Source organism: Juglans regia, chromosome 2 (genome assembly GCF_001411555.2).
Source record: "Juglans regia cultivar Chandler chromosome 2, Walnut 2.0, whole genome shotgun sequence".
Taxonomy (NCBI): domain Eukaryota; kingdom Viridiplantae; phylum Streptophyta; class Magnoliopsida; order Fagales; family Juglandaceae; genus Juglans; species Juglans regia.
The window spans coordinates 31856751-31876908 of NC_049902.1; the positions used below are offsets into that span (position 1 = coordinate 31856751).

The 20158-nt window shown below is 35.1% G+C and overlaps 2 protein-coding genes across 3 annotated transcripts; one reads left to right on the forward strand and one right to left on the reverse strand.

Moving 5' to 3' along the window:
* The first annotated feature begins 4736 nt into the window (after positions 1-4736).
* On the forward strand, positions 4737-6743 carry LOC108990682 (L-type lectin-domain containing receptor kinase VIII.2-like). Its single transcript, XM_018964714.1, has one exon. The coding sequence runs from the start codon at positions 4737-4739 to the stop codon at positions 6741-6743; it is 2007 nt and encodes a 668-aa protein (XP_018820259.1).
* Positions 6744-14550: 7807 nt separating this feature from the next.
* Positions 14551-19841, reverse strand: LOC108990690 (homeobox protein HD1-like). 2 transcript variants are annotated; one of them, XR_001996038.2, is made up of 6 exons: positions 18998-19841; positions 18748-18868; positions 16432-16622; positions 16114-16245; positions 14745-15137; positions 14551-14664 (listed from the first exon to the last, which is right to left on the reverse strand). XR_001996038.2 is itself a non-coding variant. In XM_018964724.2 (5 exons), exons 1-5 carry the CDS (start codon positions 19313-19315, stop codon positions 14997-14999), a joined length of 903 nt encoding a protein of 300 aa, XP_018820269.1. In that variant the 5' UTR covers positions 19316-19841; the 3' UTR covers positions 14551-14996. The 2 variants fall into 2 exon arrangements, 1 of the variants encoding a protein (XP_018820269.1); XM_018964724.2 differs by having other exon boundaries at positions 14551-15137.
* Between the last annotated feature and the right edge of the window lie 317 nt (positions 19842-20158).

Sequence of the window (20158 nt, forward strand, 5' to 3'; positions counted from 1 at the left end):
TTCGAGACGGACTCGTAGAGAAGAAAGTTGGAACAATGGACAAAATTGGAAATCTAGAATTGGAAAGTACACGTGTCCATGAATTCTGCGGGCTTATATATTATTTTCTCACGTTTTCCCTCGTATTCTCAGTCAACGGAAAATCATATTCTTCCACATTTGTCAACCTCAGCCCAGCCGCCCTATAATTTAGAATAAGTATTTTTTATTGAAAAAATCTACGCAACTTCCTATCCTCCACATATTATATATTTTTTAATTTTTATTATTTTTTTTATCAAATTTTTAATATATAAATAATGAATAAAAAAATAAAATTATTTTAAAAAGAATAAACTCAAAAAAAAATTAAAAAAAATATTAAAAAATTTAAAAATTTTAAAAAAAAAATAGTATGTAGAAGTTAGGAAGATTATGTAGCATTTCTCTTTTTTATTTTTCAGGGAAGCTTCTTGACAATAATATTAACAATTGTTTTCTTTCGCAACTTGCATTAATTATTATATTTTTTAAGTGGTACCGAAAATTATAATTTAAGTGGACCCATATATATATAATACATTTCAGAATATATTTTGTATTAAAATGAGGGTATTCTTATAAATGTTGTTACTTTTATATGGTAATGTAGAAAATTACTCTTTATTTTAAAATATAATTATGTAAAATATTGTAAAAAGTAACTAGTGTTTATAATTTTTTTATAAGAATAATGCTCATGGTGTGATTTTGCAATGACAAGTTGATGACTGATCTCACTTATTGATGATATCTAGGCCTATTCATCTGGGTTGAAAAAAAGTCCGGAATCTAGTTAACTGGGTTTTGATTACAAGTTCCAAGTATCGAGTTTACAACCCGGAATCCGTTTGGTTTTTTTTTTTTATTAGTATGTTTTGAATTTTATTTTTTTTTCATTTCTAACAACTAAATGGATAGAAATTCAAAAATATATATATATATATATATTATGTCCAATGAATCATTTATTTTAATTTATTTTTACTCTTTTCTCTACATGACCTTTTATTAGTAGTCAAGAAATATGTAAGCTTTAATTTAAAAAATTAAATAAATAAAATTTGAATATTGCATTAACATTATTCATAGCATGTAAATTTTGATTAAAAAAAATGCAACCCGAAATCTGGATTTTGAATTTTTAAAAGTTGGTTTCAATTTGGATTTCGATCCGGATTTGACCAGACTAACTCGGTCCGAAATTTCGGCCCCATTTTAAAATTCGAATTTCGATCCGGCATACCCGCGAACTAGACGAAGAGTACTAAGGTTGTGTTTGGATGTTGAACTGAATTGAGTTGAGTTGAATTAAATTGAGATGACAAAATATTGTTAGAATATTATTTTTTAATATTAATATTATTTTGAGATTTGAAAAAATAGAATTGTTTATTATATTTTATATTAGAATTTAAAAAAATTGTAATGATAAATTAAGATGAATTGAGAGATGTTTAGTAAGTAAATGAAGACTAAATATCCAAAGCTCTGATATTCTTAGGAGTAAATAAATCCTTGGGGTCCATGTGGACTAGATCAATGCTTGCCAGACCGGCCAGGTACGCCAGAAAATCTGGACAATTTGTTCGTGGAGGAAGTGACACACAGATTAGACAAAAATATTATACCTCTTTAATAATATATTGTCAATGGGTTCTTGGGTAAGAATTTTGCTTTAATTTTTGTATTTTTTGTTATCTTTTTTAATATTTTCATTTTCTTTATTTTTTTGAGATTTTATTTGCCGCATGATTACAATTTTTCTTTATTTTAGGCTCAAAAGAAGGCCGCTCATTCATACCTTGGGCTTGGGTTATAGGCCCGAGTAAAAGTGTGTCGGGTTGTGTTATGATCTGCAGGAGAGTGGCTGAAGTAGCTAGTAGCTATATGGGCCTAGCTAGCTTTCATGGTCATGTTTTGGACTCGCACCACGGAGTTTAATTAATTATAGAATAATGTTATATGTGATCGTAAAATATATAAATATTGTATAATTATTTTAAAAAATAATGAGATTTATTATTAAAAATTTAATTTTTTTTATGTGAATCTCGTATTTATTTATTTTTTTTTAAGTTATTACACGGCATTTATATGTTCATAATTATAACTATCATTTCTCTTAATTATAAATACGTACGTAGATGCAGCATGGAAATTATATTGATTATTCTAAATTTTTAATGTAGTTTTTAATTAAACCGGAACTTTCTTGTTTTACATATCATTTTATTAAAAACAAAAACTCTAATATCATTTCATGTTTCTGAATTTCTAAAAATGGGTATTATCTTGTTTTGAACATTATTTTTTTTAATTATATTAAAATGTTTGAATGTTCAGTTCTCCATTTTATTAATAGGTTTTGTTCAAGCAGTACTGTTTAATTAAGACTTTTAAAGCTCTCTTTAATACATGAATTATGATCTCAAATGAAAGAGATCACAGGCGTTTGTCATGATATATATTCGTCTTTTTTAGTACTTTCTCTTTTAACCTTTAATATTAGAGCAGAGCACTAGCGCTGCACAGTGCACTTATTAATATCAGAGCCGCTTCTAAGTGGATAGTCTGATTTTGAATATATCATTTCAGAAATCACACCATAATCACTCTAGATACGTGCACATGAGATAGAAATTGATCCACACTTCAACTGAGAGAACTTCACTAGACTTCAGCTTAGCCCGACCTCGACCCCAAACCTGTGCGTCCAGAACCAAAGCCGAGCATACCTCCACCGCCAGCATCCACCTCCACCAGTCTATCTCTGGAATGTACAAACATCAGCTCCAAGGAAAACATTAATTTTAGAAATTGCCTAAAGTTGTTAACAAAATAAGTATGGTCTTTTTCTATTCTTCTTCCCCGAGGATAACCATTCCATTAATGGCAAAAACAAGCTCTTCTTCTTTGTCGAAATCCAGAATTAGAAGCAGCAGCTCCAACTTTATCCTCTCTAAAGCCCAACACATCATTTCCATATGCGCTTGTTCATCTTCATCACCTTCCTCCTCTTCACTCTCTGCAATTTTGAACCCACCACCATTTCCAGAACCCACCCAACCTCCACTCAAAGATTCCTATCCCAAAATCCTCGGCCTCCAAATTACATTAACAACCCCAAATCCAAATCCAAGAATATAACAAGAAATTTATATGTCTTAAAATAAATAGCCAAAATGAATATTATTAAGTACATCTAGATCATCAAAAATCCATACGGCGAAGGGTAGGGAGAAGGGGCTGCAAGCTGGGAATGGGTGGGTCTTCGAAGGGATTCCATCGCGATTCGAAAGGGCTGCGAAGGGGTTGGTGTCGATTCCAAGGTGGGCGAAGGGGAGGGGCCTGTCTCTTGCGAAAGGGAAGGACCTGCATAGGGGTTGTCTCTTTTGCAGCAACCGAGTATTTTGTGTAGTGCTGGTTTTCAATAATTATGGTGGAATGTCTAGGTGTCCATCCACTATTAACAGGTTGTTATATGAGGATCCTTGACGGACCGGCTTGTAAGAATTCTCTATTAATATTACAAGAGAAATTCTATTTGCAATCCTCGAGTGAAGACTGCATGTACAGGCATATTATTAAATGAGAGAAAACATCATTTTAGGAGGGATAATTTTATAATTTTAAAAAATTTTAAAGTTAAAATAGCCTAATCTTACATTACAATCCCCATTTAAAAATTGTACCTAACATTGCTCTTAAAAATTCCCTCCATTCTCAAATAAAGAGATACATCTAATTTATTTTGTTTTTAAATTAAATGTTGTTAATATTAATAATTTTTTATTTTTATTAATGTGTTAATTGATCACCTACGTTACTACGTAGTACCCTTTGAATAGCTTGACAGTGGATTGTTGACTTGGCAATTTCGGACTCTTCATTTGGGTTCTATTTATTAAGTACATTACAAGAAAAATAGATTTTTGTGGCCATTTAATTACGGTGAAAAGATTATTTGTGATCAAAACAGACTCATTTTGACTGTAAATAATCATTTATCTGGAATTAAATAGTCACAAATAAACAGTTTTCTTGTAGTGTATTTATTAATGTTATTTATAAAATTTATGAAAATATTAGTAAACGTCATGGAGTTACGTCCGATGTTTTTGTGGTCTAGGGTTTGTTTGGTTCTTAAATCTATCTCAAACTTATTATTACAATTTTTTCAAATCTCAATAAAAAATATAATAAGTAATTTAATTTTTTTAAATTTTAAAATAATAATAATATTAAAAAGTAATATTTTAACAATATTTTATCATTTCAACTCAACTCAGTTCAATATCTAAACGCAGTCTAATTCTCATCACGTACGTTGATCAGCATTATCAAGCCAGTGACCAGTTATCTTCCCTCTTAGTTGATTAAAGTCATGTTTGGATAATAAAAATATTTTATTAATATAAAATTTTTAAATTCTCACACAAAATATAATAAATAATTTAACTTTTTCAAATCTCAAAATAATAATAATATTCTAATAATATTTTATCAAACTTTCAATTTACAACTATAATAAATAATTCAACTTTTTCAAATCTCAAAATAATAATAATATTCTAATAATATTTTATCAAATTTTCAATTTACAACTAAAACCATATGTTCTCATTTTACTGTGCAACTACCACTAAGGCACTAACCTGCATCCCACAATAAATTAGTGGGAATATCACATAATTCCCTACTCACATATAGAGTTTATGGATTCTCGTCCATCTTTGTGGTGGCTGCTGCTCTTTTCGGCGACATTCTTACTTTCTCTGATGCAAAACCAGCAGTTTGCCATAGCAGTGCACCGCCCTGCAGGAACTACTCTAATAAACGTATCCAAGAACTTTTACTTCCCAAACTTTAACCCAAACCTAAATCCTTACAAGATTCAAGACATGATTACGCTTTTAGGAAGCTCCAAAATTTCACAAGGTTTCATTCAAATCCCTGATGCATCAGCATTTACAGTTGATCATCCTACCGCGTACCGGGCAGGCCGAGCCATCTATGCCTCCCCTGTCCGCCTTTTTAACCCATTAACCCGTACCCCAGGTTCCTTCCAAACTACCTTCTCTTTCAAATTGACAGCCGCCGCCAATGACGGGTCAGTTTCCGGCGAGGGTCATGGTGGCGAAGGAGGCCTTGCTTTTATTATCGTACCAGACGAGTTTACTGTCGGAAGACCGGGCCCCTGGCTCGGTATCCTTAACGATGTATGCAACCACTACAAAGTCTTCTACGTAGAGTTCGATGCGAGTCTCGACCCAGAATTTGGGGATCCCAATGATGACCACGTAGGTGTCAATCTCGGCAGCGTCGTTTCTTTCAAGACCGCAAATATTCCATCAAAAGCCAACGTTTCTTTACACAGTAACATAGTTCATCGAGCTTGGATAACCTACAACGGTCAGCGTAGAAGGATCGACGTCCATCTCGGATCGGATGGACACTCTAAGCCATCGGAACCAATTTTATCTTTTCCGGTAGATCTCTCACCTTTCCTTCAAGAATACATGTTCGTCGGGTTCTCGGCCTCTGCAGAAAAGTCAACAAAAATTCATAACGTTTTGTCTTGGAACTTCTCATCTACGACTCAAGCTTTGCTGCGGAAGCCTTCCGCAAGAATTTGCCATAGAAATGTGGCTCGCCAAGTCTCCAAATATACCGATAGTGGTTACAGAGCCCCGCCGAGCAGCTTCATGATCTTTGTTGCTGTTCTTGGACTTTGTACTTTGGCTTTGATCTCTTTCTATTGCAACAGTATGCGCAGGGAGCGCACCGATTCATTGATTCTTCTGGTTGACAAGAAGCAGAAGCCCACGTCACCGAAAAAGCCTCGCCAGTACACGGTTATTGAAGTTTTCAAAGCCACGCGGCGTTTTGGCAAATCAGAAGTCTTGGGAAGTGATTTTAGAGGTGTTCTGTACAGAGGAACACTCCCTAATGGGCGTCATGTGGCGATGAAGCGGTTCTCGAGTCAATACCTGAAACCATCGCGCTTGGCTACTAGGCGAGTTTTACAGAGAATTGATGAATTCTCCCAGATTAATCATCCGGGTTTGACTCCTATTCGTGGATGGTGTTGCGAGAAATACGAGACGATCATTGTGTTTAACTACTTTCCAAATGGAAGCCTAGATCGTTGGTTGTATGGACTGGGTGTTCTCCCTTGGAGTCTGCGATTCAAACTCATCAAAGAGATTGCAGAGGCATTGTGTTTCCTCCACTCTAAAGGACTGGCTCATGGAAACTTCAAGACCAGCAGTGTCTTTCTCGACCTTAATTATCAAGCTGTATTGGGTGATTATGATTTCATCTTCTGTCCGGGAGAGAAGGCTGGGCCAGCTGAATCGGTGGCTAGCATGAACGAGGACGTGTTCCGGTACGGGATGCTCGTGTTGGAAACCATAGCAGGAAAAAAGACGGTGGGCGAAGGCGTAGGAGAGATGAGTATTTTAGGATTTGCATGGAGCATGCATGAGAGCGGAGAGAAGGCAAAGGTGGTGGACGAGAGGGTACTGGGACATTGTGCTAACTCAGAACAGGCGGTTCGCGTTCTGGAAATCGGTCTGAGTTGTAGCTTGAGCAAGAACGACGGGAGGCCGTGTATGGAAGAGGTGGTGCAGTTGTTGAATACACAGAAACCGGTCCCTCAGCTGCCACCGAGTCGACCCACCGAGCTGAATTTCCGAAGCGAAGTAGTACTGAGCGCCTAGCTGGGCTAGCTTGATCTCCCGGCATTAGCAAACTAGCATATATAAGAAAAAGGTGTACTTAATTTTAACCTCAAAACGTATATATAATAAAAGGTGAAGTTAGAAATTAATTAGAATGCATGCGTGCGCGCATGGTTGACTCTTCAATATTAATTGGAGGTGTATCCTTCGACCGATCGAGTGAGATCTTTCTCGCAAACCTTTTTTTACCAGCAAGCATAGTATCATCAATGGATCACAAATACTTTAGTACTGAAAAAACTACATCAAAATGTATTTATAAAAACGATTTGATATCTTACGTGTTAAATTGTAAAGTACTAAATAGTTGATATTGATACGGAGTCAAAGAATCGAAGATTCTAATAATTATAGAGCTCTTATTTCAATTGGTACAATACAAATAAAATGAATTAAAAAACTTATTCCTTCTGATCATCTACTATTCTTGGATTAATCAAAGGGGAAGCTGCTGTCATGGCTAATTTGGTGGTTTTGATATAGTCCGGCTTGCAGATTGTAAGGCCAGTACGGCAAAGAACTTTGACGATTTAATTAGGTTAAATTAGCTGTACTGCACATTATTGTTATGAACTAATATTTGAAAGAGAGATCTACTTCCTAGATCATTCTCTGACTCCTACTTAAAATGAAGTATTATGTCACGTCATTTCAATGGAAGACCTAAATTATATGGTCTATATTCTAAAAAAACTAATCAATGATATAATTGGAGCCCTCATTCAAACCTTATAAAGAGCAAGAACTTTTTCTTTCTAAGCAATATGGGATCTCATACACCATATACCTTTATTCTTATGATATGGGAGTATCACATATTAACATTGAAACAGATGGTTAAAGTTGCCAGTGGCTAATTATAATGCCTATTTGCAGCCTTGCCGGATTAATCCACACACTAGAGTGAGAGGGATGGAGTGGATCGGATATGAGTAGTGATGATCTAGGGTTGTTGAACCTCCTCAAGATGTTGTGCATGTTGAAGGAAGAAGTGCGACAATAAAGAAATTCTTTTCTCTAGCCTATTTTTTTAACACATTGGCCACACCTCTGTGTTGGCAGGAGAGGAAATGACCAAAAAGACCAAACCCAACATCTTGCCTTTCTATTCCTGTTGTCGTAAGTCCGTCACCTAGTGATCCTCAAATCCAATTCTCCTCGAGCTACCTTCCCGTGATCTAGCTAGCCTTCTTCAACCCAAGTTCTCCTTAACATTTGGTCTTCTAATTCGAACATTTGTAAGGTTTATTTTCCAATTCTAGCAAGTTATTTTCCCATTCGCTTTTGTAATTCTCTATGAGACAAGAATAGCAAAGAAAACTTTTTCCAAAGCTTTGAACATTTGTATCTATATTCTAGATCTACTGCTTCTTCTTCCTTTGCCATCCATATTCTCTCGATCTGGAATCAACAGCCACACTCGCACACAAAGTCCAAAACTTTCCAAAAAACTTCCTTCAAACAAAACTCACACTTCGCATGCTCTCTCTCATTTTCAATCTCTTCTTTGGCATGCATACATGTTATTTTCCTTTTAGCCCAACAAATGTACTCGAATTTTTAGCTTCATTTGATTCCAAGATTTTTGTCCTTCATTTGTTGATGGCTTTCGTTCTTTCTAGAGATGCACGGTGTAAGCAACGTAGAAACTTGTTTACGTTGTTTGAATCCCAAGGAGTGGGAATTTTCCCCCTTTTTGCTCGGTCTGGAATCAAGAACAAAAAAATAATTGTTTATGTTGTTCGAGTTATGAAAGAAGATATATATAAAAAAAAAAAGTTTTATTTGTTTAAAACCACATCACCGTACACTCTGGCTAGTGTGGCTAGTGTATTAACATATTGGCTGCTCCCTAGTAGAACTCATGACAATATATAGATCTCATGCATGGGGTGGGCGGGGTACGCGTGGTAATATATGACATGATCTATGAATACGTACGACACAAGCAAGGGGACAAGAAATAAGTGAACTTGAGTTTGATATAGATGGATTTACGTCAAAACATGTTGATATGATAAGACACAAATTATTAACGAGTCAACCCACAATCAACCCACATAACATGAATAAATTCTATTTTTTAATTTTATAAATGTTTAGTTTTATATGCCTTTTTTTGGTGTTGAGAATATGTGATATTAATATTAGTCTTTGATTACGTTATATCTTAAACTATTAAACTTTTTTTGGTAAGATGTAATTTTATTTTATGAAGATATTAGTTTTGATCTTAGACATTATTGGTTTGAATATTGATGATAAAATATTTTGTAATGAATCAAGTTATAATTGTGATTTATTTATATAGTTATCCTTATATTGTATATGAAATCATTATTCAGGTTACAAAATAAAAATACGGGTAAGCTAAATGAGACAGGTTATAAAATGGGTCGTGTACTCTAGGTTAATCCAATAAAAGTGATTTACTAAACAAGATAAGCGGATCATGTTGTGTCACCTGTTAATTGAACAGGTCAAGTTTGGATTTTAAGGTATGATCTCATGACTTAACATGTCACAAACATGACTAGCAAAGACGAATTGCCACCCCTAATAAGAAGCCAAGGGATCCGGCCATAATATCTGACGCCGGACAGAATAACGATTATTCTGATGGCTAGTTTCAACAGATAATTCACAAGAAAGAAGACAAGAGAATCTCCCAAAAACATAGAGAAAACGAATATGATGTTCAATTAAAATTATCAATATCCAAGAATGACAAAATCAACCCACAAGTCGGGCTGTAATAGCTAAAAATTGATTGTATCAGAATTTTACCAAAAATAGCAAAATTTCAATAATCATGCCAAAATTAAATACATAACAAAAAAAGTAATCTGACAAAAATCTGGCTCAAATCGAGTTCAGAATTACTTCCAAAACAGTAAATGAAATATTACCATAAAAGGCAAAAAATAACTAAAAATAAAAAATCAGAGGAGAAAACAGTAGAATTTGACCTAAAAAATGATGCACATCGAGCATTGCTCCGTGCTCACAACATGCGCATCGAAAAGATCTTTTTGAATTGGGATCATATGCGCGATTTTGATACCCATAGTCAAAGTTATGGTCAAAATACCGAAACGTGCTCAAAACTGCCTCAATTAAGGAAAGATCATGATTTCATGCCCTCTTAGTACTGATCTGCCACCTCAATGTATTTCAACGCAATCAACATGCAGTCTGACAACTCAGTATCATCTTACTCTCTGCATCAATATCGGATCAATTTGCGGCAAGAAATCCACTAAAATATAAAAGTAAAAAATAAAGAGATGCAAACATATATAATGGAGGGAGTGGAGGGAAATAGATCATGGAGGGAGGGGGAGTGGCCGCTTAGAAAAGATCTGAGTTTATAGGTTCATGTTTTAGAAAGAGTTTCCTACGTACACAAAATTATCTTCGGGAACTACTCTTAGCTCAAACTAAAATAAAATATGAACATGTGCTAATTGTGCAAGCACACCATGTCAATTGGCTACAATTCGTTGTCTTTTTTCTTAGGAAAACGAAAAAAGTCGTACGTAACAACGTAAAACAAAAGAAAAATAAAAAAGATCATCATGTGTACGTACAAGTTGTTGGTCATGAGGAGAAGGGTTCGAGGGATATATAGAGAGGATCAGTGGGAAGGGAGGCTCGAAGATAATTTGGTTGCCTACCAATTAATTAAAACCAAAGTGGGATATATTAGCAAATTAAATAACTATATATATATATATATATATATGAACTTATAATAATCCATCACATTACAAATTATGCATCCAAAAGTGTTCATTATAAGCAGATTAATTACCTTTATATAAGAGTAATATTATTCGTACGTATCCTGTCCTCAATTTTGTAATGGACCATCCATTAACAAGGCAGTCCAAAATATCACTTGTTTCTTAATAATAAATCGGAGTTATTTAAATAATTATAATAATAAATAAAAATTGACGTCTAAAACGTGTCGAAGTTTAAAGGTCATGATCAGTGGTGCTCCTGTGGAGGTTGAAAGAAATGGGCAAGCCCCTATCTTATAAATAAGAGAGTGATACAGTGACAAAGAAATCTTATTTATAACAGTAAAATTTTATACAAATTGACATGACTTCCCATGATACATTATATTTACCTTACAATAAAAGTAATTTTACAATCTAACGTACCAAATCAAATTAAGTCAATTTGTGAATTCACAAAAGCAACTGACTAAATTCTATGTCATATGTCATTTTGAGGTACGTTAATAAGCCATAAGATAGTATTGTGCTTTAGTTTTTTAAGTTGTTATATGAAAACCACTTTGCAGCAGTTCATCCGATGTTAAGGTATTAATAACCCTCCAATAACATTTTGTCATATCAGTAGTTTCACCGAAATTATGATAGACTCATTACACTGAAACAATTTTTTAACTTTTTTAGAATGCAATAAGAATGGAGCTATCCACAAAAAGAAAACTGAAAATTCACTTATAATCCCAAAACAATATCTTCCGAACCTCATCACAAAAAAAGATCTTCCGAACCTGATACCTTTCCTGATTTCTCGGAACAAAACCAAAAATTGATAATTTTTTTTTTCGTTGAGATCAAAAGACATTTGGCGCGCAAAAATTACCCTGCTAGCAACATTTGGCACCCAAAAAATCCCATAGTAATTGTAAGAGGATTTTTCCCTCAAGGCCCAAGAGGCCGATTAAGCCTAGTTCGGAGTAGAAAGCCATTAACCCAGCCTACTAGGAGGCTCCTCTGTACATGACATGTAGGAGGGATGGTGTTGCAGAGGATGAGACTTGTTGGTTTGATGACCCCTCGGGGAGTGCCTAGTCCTCGAGTGTCTGTCCGCACAACAGGCATAATATACGGGGAACCGTTGATTTACTGACAGAGAAGGCATGAACGAACCAGAGGGAGGGCAAATTGGGAGGAGAAGGTTGGAGAATCATGCCACATTAATGGCTCCACCACCCGGACAACACGTCATATTAATGACTTCATCACAAAATCACGCCGCATTTAAAGATTCTAACAAAAAAATAGTAATGGAGAACAGGGATTTCAGGAAAGCAGGCACAATCTGCCCTCATACTGGTAGTATAAATAGCAAATCTCAAGTATGAGAATACTCTCTCTCTAATTCCTAAACTCTCTTACTTATTTACTAACTTTGGCATCAGAGGTTCCCAGGCTCCAAGGTTGCCCTCTCAAAGCCGCAGTATTTTCTACGTTGTACAAGACCCATTTTCGAAAACTTGAGTTATTGGAGTTTGGCTCAAAGGTATGCGAAACACGACGTTAACAATAATAATTGAAAATTGAGTAAAAATATGACGAAACACGTTTTCACTAAAACTTTTTGAAATGAAACCCAGAGAAAGAGATCAAACAACAAGTAGATGAAAAACGTTGCAAGGAAACCCAGGTAGAGAGAAATAGTACTTAGAAACCGCACTGTAATAAAATGTTACACAGCCATTGGAAGCCCTAAGAACAAGTGGAAGAAACGGCATGGGAGAGAAGGCTTGTGAAGGAACCGATAACAAGAAGAAACCCTAGTGCACGTGGGTGTTGAGTTAGATGTTTAAGTGTGTTGAAGTGTAGTCTGAGTCAGTGTACTACGAGGTGGACTGGGACGAGCTCCATCGTGGCTCGAGGTCAAGCTCTTTCACACCATGAGGTCATTGGTTTGGGTTGGTTCTAGGTTGGGATGGGAGCTTTGGTGGAAGGAGAGGGCAAGGGGATGCCAACGGATACATAACAAAAGAAAAATTCTAATGTAGTCAGGTGCATAAGTTTTAAGATGGAAGAGCTGGTTATTGTAGGGCTGTTATTTGAGTATTAACAGTTGAACTGGTGGTAAGGTTTTCTCCTGTTATGTATCTTTTTATGATCCCACTATCTCATGAACGGTCCATTAACCCATTGCCTTCTAGTAGTGTATACCCAGCTTCCACCTCGATCCCTGGCTGCCGAATATATTTATTTTGGGTTCCACTTTGTGGGTTTCTCATAAGCGAGCAGCCTAACGCAACCAAATGCACATCGCACGTTGTACGTACGCACCGGTACAGCTGGTGGAGCTAGCATTATTTAGCAACTATATATAAATATATATATATATATATATATATTCTTGATCTCTTTTTGCAGGATGATCTGTTCTCTATGATCATGATAAGATAATATATAATTTTTTAAAATGCCGTACTAAAGTTAATATAATTAATTGATCATTAATTCTCACTTTATGGATTAATAATTATTTGCCTTTAGGTAGGGATCAAGTAACACAATTAACAGCAGCTAATTAATTAATTCCATGCATTTTTAATTTTGTATACAATTAAGGAAACAGGCCAGCCGTTCATATCATGATCCATAATATTAAGAGATTGGAATATTATTCCTACTTAGGCTACGTTTGGATTAGAAAAATATTTTATTTCATCTCATCTTATTATTATAATTTTTTTAAATTTTCACACAAAATATAAAAAAAATTCAACATTTTCAAATCTAATTCAAACTTTTTCAAATAAAAAATAATAATAATATTAAAAAATAATATTCTAATAATATTTTTTTTAACTTTCATCATTCATGATCTAAAACCATCTCATCTCATCTTTGAATACAAACTATTAGATTAAGAAGAATGGATCATTGAGACAATATTTTAAGCAGCAACCAAAAATTCCTAGCTTTATTATAATTACCACATTATTTTTTAAATATTTACGTTATTTTACCATTAATTAAGGGTTTTTATTTTTTCCCCCTAATTCCGAGCCCAATGCAAGAAGGGATTATTTTTGGGATCAGTTTAGTACTACTCCTTGGGTGTAGTGGATCACCGCCCATTAGTGGGCAACCCAAAACGTACAACATGTTAATTCCACAAATTAATGAGATAAATGGTTGGGAAGTTTGGACCACTACGTACGTATTAATTAAACAAGAGCTTAACTTTGATTTTTATAAAGTAAATCCCGAAATTTTAAAATACATCATGACCAATATGTATCTGATCATAGTTCTAAATTAATTGTTACGATCGAACAATCCGCACGATTAATCTAATTTATGAAATTCTAGTACAGAACTTGTCCAAAACCCCCTTGATTTTTTTTACTGTTTGCAAAAGTAGACTTGATTTTTTAATGTTGATAATTGAGGGTCTAATTAGTTTTGGCCTCTTTCCAAGTAGGACCTTCAGCTTCTTCCAACCAAATTTTCAAAAGGAGGCTCTCCTAGACACGAGTAATATTAGATATAGTTATGAAATGCGTATCGTTATGAAATTTTTTGAAAAAAAATGAATAATATAGAATCCAGATGAAAATCTCCGAATGATGTCAATATATATGAAATCTCTCACGCTTGCATTGTAAACTTAGATTGGGGCCTTTAACGTCACAAATTAATTAACCAAAACTCATGGAAATCTCGTCATTAGCAATTTTAACTTTTATATATATATGATCTTAAATTTTAATATTCTGATCAATCATATTTATTGATCATGTAATGCAATTTTAAATAATTTCATATTTTAACAACTTCAACGGATCATTAGCAATTTTAACTTATATATATATATATATATATATATATTTATATATATATAGCTGCATGCATGCAGTAGCAGTAGTACTACTACCTGCATTAATATCATGAGAATTGGGTATAATGTAAGTCGTGGATGGGACTCATGCACGTAGCACTATACGTACCATATTCACTTGCTAATCGACCAAAAGAATTAAATAGAAAAAAGGTTAATCCAAAAACTCCCAAGAAATATAATTGCCATTTAATTAGTAGTACGTGTAGGGAAAAAGAAGCAGCACGCACGGTACTTGTGGAAGATACAAGCAAAAGGGATCTTTAACCTGTCAAAACCCATGAATTAGTTACAACCTCATGATATATTAGCTAGCAAGCTATTTAAACATGAGTAAAACATGAGTACCATCTATTGTATTCATTTCTCTCATGTGCCTGATTTTGAAGTAGTACTTAGACTAACTTCCCAAGTTTCCAGCTTCATCGATTAATTCCACGTACGTACAGATAGATCATCAGTCAGCTTGACTATTTACCAGGGCCTAGTCAAGAAACAGCTATGTATTGACATAAAGTAAGTTGGTCGATCGGTGGTCCTTCTTGATTGATTGATTCCTGATTTGGATCAGTGCGTCAGATTGATGATCATGATATTTCTCTACCTTTTGCGCTTGGACTTCAAAGAAGTCACCGACTGAGAGTTGCTGTGCCAGTTACGCTTTCTTTGGTTGATGAACCAGTTGTTGATTTGCTTCAGCTGCAAGCCTGTCTCCTCTACAAGTTTGGCCTTGTCATCTTCCTGAAAGATATTAGATATATAGCAACATGCAGGTTATTGATGATCATGATAGAAATCAAATTATTATAATGTTGATATCTATTTTGTATGATTCTCTAAGATTCAGAGGTCGCCATTTGGTAGCATATATAATAAATGGCATTCATCAACGACAAAGTCCTTATGGTAATAGAAAATATTATGAAGAACTGTTCGAAAGCAGATGAACTTGGAAAAAGGTCGATCTGTGTTAAACTCCTATCCGAGTTCTATTCTTTTGTAGTAGTTTCATAGAATTCTAGAGCTAATATGTAACCGAATGCAATAGAATCTCGGTGGAATTTCCCAGTTCCAGCCCCAGGCCGGATGGTGTTGAGTTTTGAGGATCAATCCTAGCTAGAACTGAAAGTGATTCTGAATCTGCAGTCCACAATGGCCAAATTTAAATTAATTATATAAGCCTAATTTTTGCCATGTAGTTTCAGTCCTGAACTTCCATGGTGATCGATGAGAGATTATAGTAACTGCCCAGAAGCTGGAAAGAGAACATCTTCAGTTTTAGAAGACCTGTTCGTTTTGGAAGTTGCAAGATTTTGAGAGAGAGAGAGTTAAGGAATCATGGTGAATGGCAGAGACGGTAGGTACTATTTGATTATCTCGTATCTGATACAGTGAAGGCGGCTGATGGTAATAACAATTTCTATTCGTCTATCATGCATGAAATAGCACTCTTATGAGAAGTAGTAAAAAATGTATGCATGGAACATTAACATGATTTAGGTCCTCTACACTTTGCACTTAATTGATCACCAGATATCTATGATCGATCTTGCCCATTCTCAGATATATTCGCTAGTTATTGAACAAATCCGAGACATTAGCATTTAACAAACATAATGAAACGCTTGATCACTAGAAACCAAACAGAAAGAAAATGAGCATTAAGATCATTGTGAGAAATCATTAAGGAATGATATTGAGATAATTGGTTGCTTACAGTTGGGTAAGGCCATTTTGAGTGTTGCTGCCACCAGTTTTTCAACACACTAGTTGTGTCACCTGGTAATTTCCCAGCCCTTCTTTTTCTTAATATCTCCTCTCTTACATCTTCAATTCTTGACTTAAAACCCTGCAAGACAACAGTAACATATACAGGTGTTAAATATTTAGTACCTTCACGTGGGAATTAAGACTACCAGAGGCGATCAAATTAAGTGGTTATATATCTTTGCCATGTTGTATCTTTAAACGAAAAAACAATATCAGTCAAAAGACCTTAATTTCCAGCAAAGTTGCAAGATCGAATATATATCACCTGCTTCAGTTCAACCTTCAATTCCTGCCGAACTCTCTCCATCAGTGACCTTTCAGATTCTGTTGGAAGCAGTGGACCAAATCCCATCATGTCATGCCCATCACCACCAGAATGATCTAAAGAAAAATCCATCTGCAGATCATCCTCATCATCTGACATTGTTGCACCCGTACCTTCACCCAGGTTCATTCCTGGGAATTATGTTACACACCGCTAATTAAGCCGTCAATGTGATAAACTGGAATCATGCAATTAATATCTTTTTTTATCCCAAGTTTTATTTGGTTGATATACACAAAAAGTTTCAATACATGCTATGTTAACAACTAGAAGAACTGGTTCTATATGTTTCCCTCGAGAATATTGATCGATCATCTTTAATAAGTTTTCCAAGCAGCTCAAGTGCATGCTAAATTTTGAAAAGAAACTAAACAAGAAAGAGAACCTAGACTTTACCTGTTAAAATTTATGAGAGACATGCATGATTTCCGTTTTCATCTACGTTTGACCATGAATGGTCAAAGTTTTGTTTGACAACATCAATAAACTTCTCTTATCATACATGAAACTCCTATACCTATATCATCAAAACAATTTTTTTTTTTTTAAGTTCCCTTGCAGCTGTACATAAAATGTTTATAGGGGGTTTAGGTTTCGGTAAACTAGACAACCATGATCTCTCACATAAAAAAAGTTCTAAATTTTTTTGGTTTACAGAAGATAGTATATTAATCAAGTACTCATTAAGATCACCTACTTTTGATGGTCTTAATTAAATCATAGCAGTTTCTTTTACCAATAGTAATTAATGAACTTAATTTTTCTAATTTGTGTCCTCCTAAAATACTTGTAAAACTTGTTTATTGGGCTCCTTTTTGATTTAATGATTGATGTCTACAAGGGAAGACATATTTTCAATTTGCATAATATAACCACACCATAATAGACCTAAATAAAATAAATAAATAATAATAGACCCGAATCACGATGGGAAATTTTCTTGGATCACCAAACACCAAGTACTTTTATTTGGTGGCCTTTATAAGAGTTTTCTTAACCAGTTTATTCACTGCAAACAATATGCTTTCAGTTCTGAGAGCTGGTAACATTGTTTTCATCAATTTAAAAGGTTGATTAACAGGCTAGCAGCTTGCTTATTTGCCACATGAGCCAATTTGAATTGTGACCCAAGACCAATTAATAATGTGATTTTAAGTACTTGAGGTGCATTAACATATGGAAGCAGAGCAAGTAAAAGTCGTCCCAAGATCAAGATCTAGACTTTTGCTGGCAGTCACCATTCTAGATGCATGCAAAGTCGTCAACAAAACAGCATATATACCACAACTTGGCTAAAGCAAACAAAATTTTGAAATGTTGACTTTGTTAATGATATACACTTCAGAGGACTTGTGAATAAAATCAATGTGTCAAGAGTTTAATCGAAAATTATATTTATAAGTAGGTCATGTACTGAAAAATAATGATAATATTTAACTTATAAATGCATATAATTTTCTAACTTTTTTGTATATTAAATTTCATGATATCATCAAGGATAGATGTGTGTGTATATATATATATATATATATATATATATCTATATCTGTGCATTGATAGTCATAAAAATTTATACGATCAAATTAACTGATCTCTTTCCGTAGCCCATATTTCAAGGCAATATTAAGTTTTGCGCGTCCCTATGCCTGTCCGACCTCTGAAACCGTACGAATGATGCTCGAAATCTTAGGTCGATAGGTCTTATGCAGTCACGGTAAGGTAATATCATTATCCTCTCGAGTATTGTATACTTATAACTCATGGATTACATACTATCCATGAACACTCTCGTCTCGTCGAAGTATAACTCTTGAATCAAAACAACAAAACTCGTGCATCATCTTTAGAAAGCTTAAAGGATTAATGTTTCTAGAAACCCAAAATATTATCTAATGAACCTTATCGGTTGGTGGTGGTGGGACTGGAAGTAGTACCTTCCCTCACCGAACTAACTGACCCTTTTCCAACTGTATGTTCATAGATATTTTCTCGGTAGGTCCTACAGCACCCACCACCTCCTGCTCGGACATCCAAATTTTCAAGAACCCCAAATACCGTCTCCTATTTTTCTAAGCAAAGATGTCATCTTTACCCAAAGCTAGACAAATTAATAGAAGTGATTTTCTTTGATAGAGGATTGTGTCCACTAAAACTCATGAAATTTTTTTATGTATGATACAAAATCTGAAAAAATAATTAATAATAGAAATAAGAAATTATTGTGCTGGTATAGATATATATAGGAGGAGGGCATACCGGTGAGCGCCTGTAAGGTATTTTCGATTTCACGGCAGGCCACGACAGCCTCAACGGCGTGGACTCGGACATGTTGTTGAAGTTGTTCTTTGAAGCTGCACAAAACTAGCAAATATTGTGCCTGTAACAAAACCCAGGAGAAAAAGCCTCGACTTCAACCTCAAGAGAATCAACAAAATAATACAGATATTCAAGAAAAAAAGAAGGGAGAAAAGAAAGAAACGGATAAGTGAGAAACCATATATATTACCAAGAAGTTGTCGAGCTCTTGACGCTCATGGGGAGAGAGCGAATGGCTTCGTTGCGAGGCATAAGACCGCAAAAGATGGTGAGACTGCGCTAGCTGCGCGTCGATCAACGGCAACTGATCAATTGGCGTGGCAACCCGAAGGCACGACACATGGGCCGCCAGAAGCTGCTCGTAAAGTGGGTGAGTGGCTATCTCCGCCTTAAGTTGGCGTTGGTGCTCGCCGGAAACCCCAACTTCACCATTTAAACCACCGCTACTACCACCGGCACCGCCGCCACCTATCATTCCCAGGCTCGTTTCTTGGAGTTCTATATCCATAAGACTAAACGAGGTGCGTGTATGATAGTCGAAGGTACTAAGGGAGGGTTAATAATGGATGAAAATGGAGCAAAAGAAGTTTGAAATGTTTGATAGAAACAAATTAAAGGGGCCGGGAGAGAAGAGGGTTATATAGAGGAAAGGTGGGGGGGTACGTGTTCGAGGGTCGAGGACCACAACAGAGACCCTTGTGTTTGAAAGATACTGTTGCGGTGTTAGTAATTGTTTGTGTTTCGGAGAGAGAACAAGAAGCAGACAGTTTTATCGTTAATGGTGTAAGAGAGATTGAGAGAGAAGCCGTATATCGGGATCCGAGACCACAAAACTTTCTGTACCGCGTCTGAGAGAAACAAAGATTTTACATACACAGGGAAAGAGAGAGAGAGAGAGGGTTTTCGTTTTAAAGACCTTGAGAAAAGGGTTTTGAAAGGGAGAGAAAGAGGAGGTGATGCCTACAGAATCATTACTATGGAAGGCCGGGTTGGAAGCGAGGTCAGAAAAATAAACAAGATAAAGCTCTTCCTGTGGTCTGACAATTTCATTGCTTTTTGTCCCTTTTTTTTTTTTTTTTTTCTCCTCCTCTGAATTTGTCGGATTTTTCTTTGGCTTTAATTTAACATAAGCTTGGGCAAGTGGTTGTTAGGTTTGTATTACAAGCAAACAACTGGATTGGGTAGATCAGAAACAAGCCGAATATCAGAATAATATGTTCTTTTTTTCTCTTAGCTCCATCATAATAAATAAATAAATAAGTTCTCAGGATGTGATGTGTGCACTCCTCAGTATCATATGTACTGGAGCACCTCTTTCAATGATTAGAGCTTATCTATAGGCTAAAGACAT